The sequence below is a fragment of the Enhydra lutris genome, unplaced genomic scaffold (genome assembly GCF_002288905.1).
Source record: "Enhydra lutris kenyoni isolate GAN:26980312 unplaced genomic scaffold, ASM228890v2 scaffoldscaffold9, whole genome shotgun sequence".
NCBI lineage: Eukaryota > Metazoa > Chordata > Mammalia > Carnivora > Mustelidae > Enhydra > Enhydra lutris.
Window position 1 is genome coordinate 9886222 of NW_019154093.1, and position 13489 is coordinate 9899710.

Sequence of the window (13489 nt, forward strand, 5' to 3'; positions counted from 1 at the left end):
AACCAACAGTCGGACGTTCAACTAACTGAGCCACCCAGGCGCCCTGAGTACTTTCATATTTATGAACATCTTTACATATTACGTCCTGGGATTTCTGTCAACCCCTGTGAATTCATTTTGCCCTGCATTATCATCACCCCATTTTCCAGATGAAGAAACTGAGATTCAGAGGTCAAGTCAATGGCAGAACTAGGACTAGCACCTGCTTCCCAAGTCCCAGTGTGCCTTATACGACCGACCCCCTCACCTGCTCATGTGCTCTCCTCTCTCCCACAGACCACCTGTGCCTGGGCTCCTAGACCCTCCTACGGCAGCCCCTGCCTGGGCGATGTCTTCCTCAGATGAAGAAACGCTCAGTGAGCGGTCCTGCCGGAGTGAGCGGTCCTGCCGGAGTGAGAGATCGTACAGGAGCGAGAGGTCAGGGAGCCTCTCCCCATGTCCCCCTGGGGACACCTTACCCTGGAACCTGCCACTGCATGAGCAGAAGAAGCGGAAGAGCCAGGACTCGGTGCTGGACCCTGCGGAGCGGGCCGTGGTCAGAGTCGCTGGTAAGAGAGGCCCTAGCGAGCAGGGTGGCAGGAGGCAAGGTGACACTGGGCCTGTGTGCACCGGCTGGGGGCGGGTCGTGCAGGGGGCCTCCTGGGGTGCTCTGACAAGCCAGCTGGAGTCCAGCTTGGCATTGTTACTGTTGGAAAGATGATGGAATAACGTTAAAGAAAAACCCAAGACGGTAGACTCTGCCATTCCTCACCCCCTGAGCTGGCCAGAGGCCTGGATGCAGTTTTGCACCTTCTCCATCTTTGTCCCCACGCAGTTGCCTTCGTGGTCTACGCACCATTCTGGATCTGACTTTTTTCACTTACTCTGATACCCAAATGATTTTCCATGTTACACCTTAGGCTTTAGAGTTACCATTTATAAAGGCTGTGTAACATTTCATGATTTTAAAAATCCTACTCATTTTCTAATTTTTTTTTTTTTTTGCCACAATAGACAGTGCTGCAAAGAACATCTTTATGAATAATAGCACTTGACTTCTGTTGAGTTATTTCCTTGGAGTAAGTCCTTGGAGAGGGCAGTTTCACTCACACTGCTTCCTGCTGCTTAGCCTCCCTGCTGCGCGAGGGCTGGGGCTGCCTGCTGCTGTGGGATATGCCCGATTCTCTGCTAGCAGGTGGACTGAGCCGGCAGGGCCTCCCTCGGGGCCACAGTCAGGAGTGCAGGCCCCACAGTCAGGGAGGGGAAGTGCTGGCCAGTGATCCTGCCACCAGCCAGCTGTGTGGCTCTAGGCAAGTCTCCTGCCCTCTCTGAGCCTCACTTTCCAAAGCTTGAGACTGCTTCCTGTGCCGAGCTGCCTTGAGGATGAGATGAGATAATGTATGGAAAGCTCTCAGCACTGTTTCTGGGTCAGGAAAGGGGTGGGGGGAGTGTTGTGGAGTGCTCCCTCTGCTGCTTCCTCGAGGGTATCCAAGCCTCCTCTGGGAGCTATGCTTAGCGTCCCCCGCTGCCAGCGGGCCCAGAGTACAGAGGCCAAGCTAGACTAAGCCGGGCAGCAGCTAGTTCAGTGACATCACCTGCTTTCATTCCTTCACCAAGGCCTGTCCTGCTCCCTCTTTGGTGTCTCTCAACAAATGCCCCGGCCAGCCTCTGCTTTGTCCCCTCCCACCTGGGTCTTCCAACCTGCACCTCTCAGTTCTCGTGGTCTTGACCCTCTTCCATGTGACTCACAAGAGTATTTCATTCTAAAATGTGAACCTGATCCTGTTTGTCACTCAGCTGCTTCTGAGCCTTCTTTGGCTCTTCCTTGCCTAGGGAATAGAATCTGCTGAAATCAGGGCCCTCCTGAGCTTCGCCTTCTGCTGTCTCCGCCTCTAAGCACCTTGTCACACTGAGATGTACCTTGACCCCTAGAGCTGTGCGCCTTGTGGGCTCAGACCTCCCATGATGTAGCTTTCTTCTCTGTAAGGCACTGGGAAAGTGCGACCTCATCTGTCCCCAGTACTCCCAGCGGTATCCAGAGCTCCCTCCTCTGCTCTCGTATTCATACTTTTCCCTCCCCTGTTCTCCCTTGTACAGCTCAGCCGTTATCCCTCAGGGAACCTGTCACTCCCTCAGGACTGTTAGCAATGCCAGACCATGTCTTGCTTCTGTGTTGGCCCCCAGCTACTTGCACAGGGCCTTGTGCATGTTGGAGATCAACGAGCCCCGAATGATGGAAGGAGTGCAAGGAGCGTTTTGGGGAGAATGTGTGACCAATTGTGAGTGATCCAGGAGCAGGCAGTGAGCTGTAAAGGGATGCTAGGTAGGGAGAGGGTTCTGTGGGCTCAAGTCCTGAAGGGAGGGTTTTAGCAGAAGGTGAACTTCCAAGGAGGAGACCTGGCAGGCAAGCTGGAGAGTATACACTGCTTTTGTGGGCAGCAGGAAACCCTTGGAGAAGGGTCTTCCGTCCTCCTCAAGACGTCTGGACCTGTGGCATCAGCCAGTCCGTAGAGTTTCCCAGCTGTCTCTAGGATGCCGGGAGGGCTTTACTTGTCTCCAACCTTGAGGGGCCCCGACCAAGGGGTCTCAGGACCCACAAAGCTCTCGTTTTCCTGAAGGTGGCCTCCTCCCTCTGTATGCTCTCTAGCCCCATCCTCCACCACGTAGACACACTTCTAGGTCCCTTTGGGGTGAGTTCCCCTTCCAGGCTGCTCTGAGGGGCCCCACGGGATGATTTGCCTGTCGTTCAATATTGCAAGTCTAGCACGGGAGTGGAGCGGGCTTGAGAGGGCTTGGGCCCCAGGCAACGTCTCTAAAGATGCTGCTGGGTCCACTAAGCCGAGGGGCAGCGGGCACTGTGTTGTGTGTCCGGCATCCATGCTGATCTTCTGTACCTCCTGATGCTGCCAAATGACAATCCTGGGGAGGGGGCTGGGCCAGGGAGGCTGAAAATGTGGAGCCTGTCATGGTTAAAAATAACTCGTGTGCTGCAGCTGGGCGTGTTTCGTTAGCAGCAGAGAAGAGGCGGGCGGGCTGCTGCAGCGCCTGGCTGCAATCTTGCTGTGATTTCGGAGCATTGGTGGGGGTTCGACCAGGGTTATTTAAAAGGCAGCCTGGCTTCTTCGGGGGCTGCTTCCTGTGAGGTGCCGGAAGGGCATGCCTGGGAGACCCTGGATGCTCCGAGTCTCTCTGAAGTCACAACCTTCATTCTGGGAGGAAATGAAGTCAGTCTGGCCCTGGGAGCCAGCTGTGGCCCATACAGGTTTCTCCTCCCCATGGGTCTGGGTGTGAAGCCAAGTGGGGGTGTCTGAATCAGTCTTACCAAATGCAGAGACCTCCCTCCTTCCCTGGCCCCATTCAACATCCTGCGCTTGAGAGGCCTGATTGGGGGCGGGGGAGGGGGGGGCCCTGCTGGTCACACATGTCGGACCAGAGAGGCGTGTCAGGACGAGAAACCTGCTGATCTCAGTCTACAAAGCCCACACAGGTTCTGGGGTCTGCATGTGTGCTGTAACCCGATTCTTCCCATCCTCATCCTTTCCCGCCAGATTCTCTCTCTCTTCTTGGCCAGCCCTGTTCTCAACTCCTTAAGCCTCTCCCCATTACAAGGGAACAATAGTCCATTACCAAGAAAGCCGGTTTCTGTCCCTCTGTGTTTTGGTTTGCATAGAGATTTCACAATAACTGCGAGTTAGGTAGGACTTGTGTTAGGATCTGAGGCCCAGAGGATTTAAACAACTTGCCTGTAGTCACACCCTGGCAGAGACAGGGCCTCTGACTCTGGGTACACTGTTATTTCCATTTCCTCAGGCAACGTGTGGCAACCGGGCCAGGCTGAATCTTGTGCAGGCGACAATCTAAAAAGCTGAGCTGGTCTCCAGACTCACCTGAGAGCCCTCCTGCTCACTTCTGGTGGATGTCTCAAGATCCCGGCCTATAAAAAGGCAGGGATAAAGATCTCTGAAACTTTGCCTCTTTGAAGACCTCTGGCTCTCTGTTACCGCCCAACCAGCTTTAGTGATAGCCTTACTCATTGGTGGGAGGCAACAAGGAATGGGAGGGACTGGGGAAGGTAGTCTTCCAAGGACCACAACCCCACAGGAGAGGAAAGAAGGTTGTATATCTTGGGGTTTGTGGGGCGCTCCCCACCCCGCAGAGAAAAGCTGGGTGTAGGACAGAGAGTCACACAGTTGCACACTGTACAGTTCTAAGGGGGCGCCATTCCTCCTTTCTGTCATTGTGGCTTTGTATATTTATTATGACAAATTTCCTGCAGATGGCAGTAAAGTGTCTGGAAGAAGAGATCCCCTTTGGGCCGGGACTGGGCTGGGTGCAGGAAGAATTCCCCATCCACCTATCAATCCGGTATTCATCCATTTAACCTCACATCTTCAGGACCCTCCCTGTTCTCGGCATTGATATTCAAAGATGGCTGAAGATGTGGTCCCTTCTTCACAAAGCTCAGTCTGGTTGAGAGGACAGCAAGGAAAAAATAATTACATTCCTGTGTGCACTGTGAAACAGGGGAGCATAGGGACTCAGGGCTAAGGACTGGCCTCCTAGTTAACCAGCAGAAAGCAACCCACCCCTCAGCAGGTGCTGGTGAAATCATCATTCCCAACATCTTCTCCCGTGTGGCCTACCCCAGAAAGCCTTCCCTGATCCCTCCAGTCAGACAGCAATTATATCTCTGCCCAGCCCTTGTTTCAGTTGATTTATGTTACAGTTCATTGTTTCCGTCACCAGATCTAGAGGTTGCTGTAGTCAGGAGTCCCATCTTACCCTGCCTGGTGTTGCCCCAGAATCTCACCCTGAAAGCATGGGCTTACTAGAATCTAGAAGCCTGGTGAGGGCCATGAGATGCAGCTCCAATGCTGGTTGGCCCTGCTTTGAGAGCTCACCTCACCTCCACTGCTGGAGTCTCTCAAGGGCTTCCCTTTGGGGAGCCAGTGTTTGAGAGCTTATGCCTGGTCAGAGGAAGGGGCCTGCTTCTCTGCACCCATGCATCTCTCCTCCAGGATGGAAGCTCTGAGAAGGAGCCTCTTTGCTTGCTCGTTCATTCATTTGTTCAATAAAAAAATGTATTTAGCCCCAGTTAGGTGCCAGGCCCAGTGGAGACAAGTGGACCTAGAGGCAGAAAACTTGGGTGAGGGCGCCTGGGTGGCTCAGTGTGTTGGGCCTCTGCCTTCGGCTCAGGTCATGATCTCAGGGTCCTGGGATCGAGCCCCGCGTCGGGCTCTCTGCTCGGCGAGGAGCCTGCTTCCTCCTCTCTCCCTCTTTGCCTGCCTCTCTGCCTGCTTGTGATCTCTCTCTGTCAAATAAATAAATAAAATCTTTAAAAAAAAAAGAAAACTTGGGTGAAAGACTTCACTTCCTAGAGCCTCAGTTTCCTTGTCTGTAAAAGGGAGATGATGGCATCTGCTTTGAATGATCATTGAGTGAGAGTCGGGACGTGTTAGACAACACGGGTTAACGTGCCCGTTACCGCACTTAGCGTGTCATTTCTTGTGAGCTCTCTGGGCCACTAGGAGAGTCAATGGAGTCTCCAGAAAGGCAGCAGTTTCCCAGGTGAGCCAGGGAGGGGCCCCGGGCCTCTTAATTCCATCCCTTTCTTTTGTTCACACTAGGGCTTTGTCAGAGGGCAGGTGGAAAGGCTTTTTTTTTCTGGCCAAACCATGTTGGGAAGAAAGGAAAGCAGGGTCAGGAAAGGGAGCCCTAAAAACAATTCCACTGGGAACCCTTACTCCAGAGCCGCCAGTCTTGCTTGCCTCAGGTTCTTTGACCTTTGCACCCAGGGAGGCTCCTCTTACTTCCTAGCTTCTCTGCTTCTTCCTGGCAGTATCCTCGGGAGTCCCCTGATCCTATCCTGGAGCTTGGTTTCGGTAGCAGGAAAGTCCCATGAAAGTGGGGCAGAAAGAATTGGAGCTCCACACCACCAGCTCAGCCCCAGCCCTTTGAAAGTGAATCTGGGTCACAGTAGCTGCAGGGATGGAAAGTGACCACGTGGGCAGAATTTTGTGCAGGCAGCAGAAAAGACAGCCTGACTGTCTTTCCTCTGAGGCTCAGGGTCTTTGTGGGACCCCAGCTGGCAAAGGAAGGTGATTGCCACATTGCAAGGTGTCGGCTTTGTGCTGTTGGTTTCCCATCATGCTTTTCCAGTGACTTCCCAGGTGACACGGAGACAGGTTTGGAATGGCAGTCTGACTCATGCCTCTCTGTTCTGGAGCAGCTAAGGGCTGAGGTTAGGAATGCGGAGGAAGGACTGGTTCATTCCGGGGCTACGGAAGCCTGTCATTTCTCAGTCCCACGGGGTTAGAGATGACATGACACCAGAGGAGCTGACTGTACAGCGGAATCTAGGGCTGCGTTTTCTTTTGTTGCCACAGCCTTCCCCCCGGGAAGAGGTCTGTGAACGTATCTGGATGGGGGGAGTATTAATAACCCATCACCACCAAAGTGCGATCCTGCGCCCGGCCAGTTGCTGCGGCTAGGACCTGCCGTGATTTGGCCCTGAGTCTGCCAGTTGCCACCTGTCAGGTAGAAGTGGGCCAGCTTCCTGGCTCTGCCTTGGCGCTCCTGCAGGAGCAGAGATGGTGCACCTGGCTGCAGTCTCTGCCTGGACTTAGGAGGCTGCTGCAGAGACGGTCTGGCAGCCCCCGTAACCTGAAAACCAATGATGGGTGGAAGTTTCTGTCCTCAGCTGTGTCTCACCCCTACTCAAGAAGATTTTTGCCTTGTGTCTAGGGAGAGGTTCTGCCTGGAGCCTCAGTGGGTGTGTCTCTGGGCATGCCTTTCCCTCTGCATTCCCTCCTTACTCGTCTCCTTCCTCCCGTGCTCACTCTTCTATTCGTTCACTCAAGGGCATGGCTTTGGGAGTCAGCTGGAGTCCCAGTTCCAGTTCTATCACTTGCCGGTTGGGTGAGCCCGAGGAAATGACTAACCTCACTGAGCCTCACTTTCCCACAGTTAAAATGGGGGGAGCAGGAGTGCCACTGCAGAGTCTCATGGGTTGGGTTAAATGAGATAGTGAGAGTGAAGTGCTTGGCTCAATGCCTGCTAGGTAACCAGCACTAGATACACATTAACCATTCCATGAATGTCATTCATTTGCTCATACACTTGTTCACTAATTCATGAATGCATCGATTCATTCCTTTTCTTATTCATTGATCATGCATTTGCTTGTTTGCCACATATTTCTAGAGCTGCTTTGTGCTAGGCTCCAACTGGGCTTCAGAACCCAGCTCCCTCCTGTGCAGGCAGCCAGCACACATCCTGAGCTGCGCACGTGGCAAGCCGGAGTTATCTGGAAGTTCCAAATGGGAAGGCCTTTTTCCCTACTTCTGCCCCCACTGCTAGCTTAGCACTATGATAGCATTTGATCTGGGACTTGGGAAAGAAAGAAGACTGCCAGGACAACCTGAGGAGAAAGGGCATATTCCTGTTGTTTGTTTCTATTCCTGTTCTCCTCTCTTCGGCCTTAGCAGAAAGGAAGGAAGGGAAATGAAGAGCGAACAGCCGGGAGGAGTTAGGAATTAAAGAATTCAGTGGGTGGTTTGGGGATTTGAACTCTGGACTCAGTCCAGGAGCTCCTAGCTGCTGATGTCAGCTGGGATCCCCTAGTAAATAATAGTTGTAAAAGCCACTGTATATTGAGTCCTAGATGTGTGCCTATATCATTCAGTCCTCCCAGAACCCTGGGAACTAGTTGCTACTCTCCCGGTTTTACAGTAAGGAGGAGAAGGAACTTGTCTGAGGTCAGACGGTAAGGGGCTAGTGGAGCTGGGGTTCAGCATCGCTGAATGTGTATGGCGCCCCCTGGTTGCTGTGGCTCCTGTTGGCCTAACTCCAAATTCCCCGCCTAACTCTAAATTCCCCACCTTCTTCAGAACATTTCAAACATACACTAAAGTTGTGGGAATAGTATAGTGAACCCCCATCACCCAGATTCAAGAATGATCAATTCATGGCCAATCTTATTTCAGCCATGCACCCCATTTCTGCCTCCCCAATTACAGAGTTCGAAGTTCCAGTAATCACACACTTTCACCGCCTCACATTTAAACTATCGTATTGGGGTGCCTGGGTGGCTCAGTGGGTTAAGCCTCTGCCTTGGGCTCAAGTCATGATCTCAGGGTCCTGGGATCAAGCCCTGCATCAGGCGCTCTGCTCAGCAGGGAGCCTGCCCCCCCCTCCCCACCTACCTCTGCCTGCTTGTGATTTCTCTCTCTGTCAAATAAATAAATAAAATCTATCATATTGCCTTTCCCCCTGTAGTCAATATATTGGTTTATCTGTTCAGTAGTCATATCTTAATGGGAACCATCCCACTTAACCCATTTCCCAGAGGCATCATGTGGGATTCTGACTTCTGAATGCCAGGGCCCCACATGTCTCTTCCAGTGTTGCTTATCTGATCTTCTGGCCCTTCCAGCTTGCGGTTCATGCCCTACTCCTGGAATACGCAGAGCTGGGCTCAAGCATTCCTGGCTCTGTGTCTGGAAATTTGATTTCTGAAGTGATATCTGTTTGTTTTGCCTAAACCACTTCAAATGAATCAGGACCCTGCCAGTGTAATTAAGAAAGTCCCCTGAAGATGGATTTCAAAGATTCAGTCTTAAGATACTGAACTTGAGATGCATTAGGACTGAATTCTTTAAAATCATAGAGGGAAGGGATTCTGGTCTTGTGAGAGGGGCCCGCACCCCAGGCCTGCCCTGATGTTGGTGAGCTGTTTCCTCTCCAGGGCTTCTCTGGGATCCGTACTCAGCTTCCAGGCTACCTCTCAGTAACCCTTTAGGGGTTTCTGTCCTGAGGTAGCATTGAATGAGGAAATGTCATTATTTTTTTTTACCTTAAGATTTTATTTATATTTTTGAGAGAGAGAGAAAGAGGTCACTTGAGCATGAGCGGGGTGAGAGGCAGAGGGAAACGCAGGCTCTCCGCTGAGCAGGGAGCCTGATGAGGGGCTTGATCCTGGGACTCTGGGATCAGGACCTGAGCCGCAGGCAGATGCTTAACTGACTAAGCCATCCGGGTGCCACAGGCAATGTTATTTCAAGTGGAGGGATTAGCCACAGCGCCTAATTTGGGGAACCTCCCAATTCCCCCAAAGAGTGCAGAGTGCCTATAGCCCTGTTTGGGAGGAACCAAAGAGCCCCTACACAGGATGAGCAGGAAGGGAGATTGGGTGTGGTTGAATGAGTGGGGCTCACATTTGCCTGTTTCCTTCAAGAGAGGAAAAAAAATGGTTAGAATCACAGAAAGCCTAGGAGACCGCAGAGGGGCCTAGGTAGCATTCCTAGGTACTATTGATATGTTCCGAATGCCAGGTTTGTGCTTAGTAGCTTACAGGCTTCATTTGACCTCATCCTTAAAACAACTTTAGGAGGCAGATGTGCCACCGTAGGTAGAACAGAAACCCAGAGAGTCCCATAACTTGCTCAAGGTCTCCCGGCCAGTAAGAGGCCATGCTGGGAATGGCTCTAGCTCTGCCTAGGGCAACCCACTGCCTCCCCCATTACAAGGAAGGGTAGTTTAATAATAGCTAACATCTGCGCGGCACTTCAAGGTTCACGGAGTGCCTTAACTCCCATTATCTCCACTGTGCCTTAGGAAGCCCCGGGCGGGTGAGGCATTCCACGCCCCTTCGGGACAGCTGCCTATCAGAGGTCCCGCTTCTGCTCATTTCCCCCATGGAAGGATTGGAGATTCTTTGGCATTGGCTCTGACAATGCTTAGGGAGGAGAAGGCCTAGGGAGAAGGCCTAGGGAGGCTGAGGTGGAGAGACTTGGCCAGTTGCTATGGTAACCCAGATGGCTGAGTAACCATTTTGAGGGTTGCTATGGTGACGGGCTGCCTGTGGCAGGGATCTTGTCTTCCTGGGTGGCTGGCACCATCCAGACCTCTTAAATTAGCGACGTTGCACTTTCTGAACAGAAGAGGGCAGCATGATGGTGGGCAGACGCTTCCTACCCCAGAGTGGTCTGGGAAACTGGAGGCAAAGCTTAGTAAAGTGTTTCCAGGGGCTGGGCGGAAAGGGAGTTTTAGCTGGTGATGGAAGATTGGGGGCGCTGGGCCTGGAGGCAGGTGTCCTGAGACTAGAACCGGATGATCTTCTTCCAAGATCTAGCTGAAGGATAGGGCTTGGGGCAGCCCCTTCAGTGTCTGGTTCCAGCTACTACCGGGGAATGTAAAAGGCACAGGAGACAGCTTACCCCCGCAAGGAGGAACAGAGCGCGTGCGCAGATGCACGGACGCGCACACGCACTACTAGCAAAGAATTTATTTATAAAGCATCCATTAACACATGTGAAATAATGCAGTAGGAGCCAAGCTGAAGAAGTGCTGGGAGTAAACCTTGTAGAGGTTGGAGGAGGAGCGCTAGCAGAAAGAGAAACATTTTCATTTTCTTCTCCTCTGCACCTGAAGCCCTTGGCCACTGAGTGGACGCTGAATTGGATTCTCATTTGTCTTGAATCACAGATCTTGCCCACATCTCCCACCCCCATGTCTTCACTTGAGACATCTATGCCTTCAGCAAATATTTCTTGAACATCTAGTAGATGCGAAGCCTTGTGTTAGGTCCTATGATGAAGGAAGATGAAATAGATGTGTCTCAAAGAACTTCTGAATGAAGGAGGCAGTGATGCAGACACCCAGCAATACATGTGGCTGGAGTCCCGGGAGTGAGAGGAAGAAAATGTGGCCGGGATTTTGAGAGGAGTCTCTTCTACCTGGGTTGATTAAAAATAACTTCATGTCATTTTGGGTGAGCTTCCAAGATGGGTAGGATTTTACTAGGTGAAGTTGGGGAGTAGAGGACATTCCAGGCAAAGGCTCAGAGTTTGATTATAGGGGAAGACCCCACACATGAGGGCATCGCGGGAGGCCAGCCTGTAAAGGAAAGTAGATGTCAAAATATGGAGGACTTTGAATGCCAGGCACAGGTAAGGGACACTGTGGGAGACAAGCATATTCTCTTCTTAAATACTCTAGCCTTCAGCTAGTCAGAAGCCACAGGCAGCTGAGTATTTTAGGATCATCTGGTCCACTCATGCATCCACTGAATCAAAATTTTAAACAAATATTTGACAAGTGCCCTGCATGTGCCAGATTATTTGCTAGATGCAGGTCTAGTGAACAAGGCATACGACAGCCCCGGTCCTCAGGGAGCTAATGGTTTAGTTAGGATTAAAGACATGGAACTGATAGCTTCAAGTGTGATGGATATTACCAAAGGGGAGTAGAGGGGGTGGGAAGACCTACTAATCCCAGGGATCAAGGCAGGCTTCTCTGTAGGAGTTTCAGCAAAGGTGTGAGTAGGATGAGCCAGGCCAAAAGAGGAGAGCATTGAAGGATTACAGCCTGAGAAAAGAGCAGGTGGGAAGGCCCTGAGGTAAGAGAGCACATGTTTGAGAAGCTGAAAGAAGTTGAAAGAGGCTGGACCTTAGAGAGAGGGGCCCTTGGTGAGGCTTGAGTGGGGGAGGATGTGGTGGAAAAGTAAGGCTTTATTTACTTTATTTACCCTTTCTTCCCACTAGATGTCCTTCTGAGTACATCCTGCCTCCTTCGGCTTCCCCATTGCAGCCTCCTTAGAAATGCAATAGCAGAGTCGCCATCAGGAGCAAAGGAAAATCATAGACCTAAAGAAGAAAGCCTCAGAGCTGTCCTGATTGTGTGGTCTGGCTATAAATTTAGACTGTTGCTTGGAAAAAACCAGAAACCTCCCCTTCATAGTCTTTCTTCTTCCCATCCCCCCACCCTCCAGCAGCTGCTTTGTTCCTCTATCCCTATAAAATTTTCTCTGTATAAAACAGAAACATCAGCCAAACATGTGGACTTCCCCTTTTCCATTCATTAGACGAATTCATTACTTCAAAATCTCATGGGAGCATTTAAATGCAAATCTTGTCCAGAAAGCTACTTGAGTCTGAGAAGCCCTCCAGCCACAACCCAAACCAGAACTTTCTTCCTTGAATACCGTGTTTCTTAAAAGGAATCTCAACCTCTTGCCCTCTCCCCTCTAAGCCCCCTAAGCCTTCAACAAAGTCTGATTCCCAGAACAGACTCTCTCTCCCTTCTTGCCCCTGTCTTTCTTCACTTTTGGCAAGCCTCAGTCACAATTCTTGAGGAACCTGCTTACAAAGTGACACACGTAGCAGCCCCAGGAGGGGATGGAGGGACTTTTCTATTTACTGTAATGAAAATGAGGCAGATGTCTGGGGGTGAGGGTGGAGGTGTGTGTATGTGTATTTGTGTCTGGGCCTTCTTAGCCCTACTGGAATAAAATAATATAGGAAATGCAGATGACTCAGCACGGATACAGTCAAGGTCCCCAGAGTTAGCATTTCTATATTCTCTGCTGTTTACGAAAAATGTGCTTATGCCATCAATCTCCAATTCCTTCACCCTGCATTTTCCACTAAGTCTCTTATTTGAAAAATAATAAACCTCAAGCTTGGGGCGCCTGAGTGGCTCAGTCGTTAAGCATCTGCCTTCAGCTCAGGTCTTGATCCCAGGGTCCTGGGGTGAGCCCCCCCCCCATTGAGTGGGCCCCCTGCTCAGCTGGACGCCTGCTTCTCCCTCTCCCACTGCCTCCCCTCCCCGCCTTGTGTTCCTTCTGCCGTCAATCTCTGTCAAATAAATAAATAAAATCTTAAAAAAAAAACAAACAACAGCCAAAAACTTCAAGCTTATTCTCCTTCTTTTCTTCAACTGAGCTCACTAGCAGCTGACACCAAACTGTGGTCTAGCGTTTTTTAAGCACAAAGGATTAAACTGGAAGGAAATGAGCCTTTGTCCAAACACCCTCCCTTGTCCCCCCTCTTTTAGGCCCTTCCATATATGATTTTCATGCCTAGAACTTGGGCAGGCCAGCAGAACTTGATGGATGGGGAAAGGTATGATTAATGACTTGCTCACCCGATTTTTGATCATGGTATGATGTGGAAACAACCAGTGTGCTCCTATTAGTGAAAAGCATCATCTCTTCTTACTAATGTGCTGAGCACTGACCAAGTACTTGGCAACTACTCATAGTCCATAAAGAGGCAGGCCTTGTCCCAGGGGGAAGAAGCTCCTCTTTAAAAACCTTGAGAATGGGAACTGAAATGGAAACCCAAGTCCCAATTTTGCCTGTTCAATGTCCCATGAATTCTTTTTTACTTGCTAATACGCTGCTATTGTGAAATCAGCCAGCTTAACTTTTACCCACAACCACCTCCCCACCCCCTGAAAAATCAAGTTAGCAGACTTGAGGAGGCCCTGGAGGATAATGGCTGGGTGAGGGGAGCTGGGGGCAAAAAAACGATCACCTGCATTTACCTGAGTTACTGGTTCACAGCTGTGGGCCCCCAGTGCGGTCTGTGAATATTGGGACTGAAGGATACACGGATGAATGGAGGATGGGATGACATTGAGAACTCCCTTTCTCAAAATGGTTCCAAATAAATCCCTACCTGTATTTACCAGTTTCCTTCCTTCGCTATCCTTTCCCCTGACGGAAGAT

At 51.0% G+C, this 13489-nt stretch overlaps 1 protein-coding gene across 1 annotated transcript in view; it reads left to right on the top strand.

Moving 5' to 3' along the window:
- Positions 1-328: 328 nt before the first annotated feature.
- Positions 329-13489, top strand: part of LOC111143713 (microtubule-actin crosslinking factor 1) — a 349979-nt gene continuing 336818 nt past the window's right edge. The window contains exon 1 of the mRNA XM_022497542.1: positions 329-548. Within this exon, the coding sequence (XP_022353250.1) occupies positions 329-548 (220 nt within the window). The remainder of the gene's footprint in view (positions 549-13489) is intronic.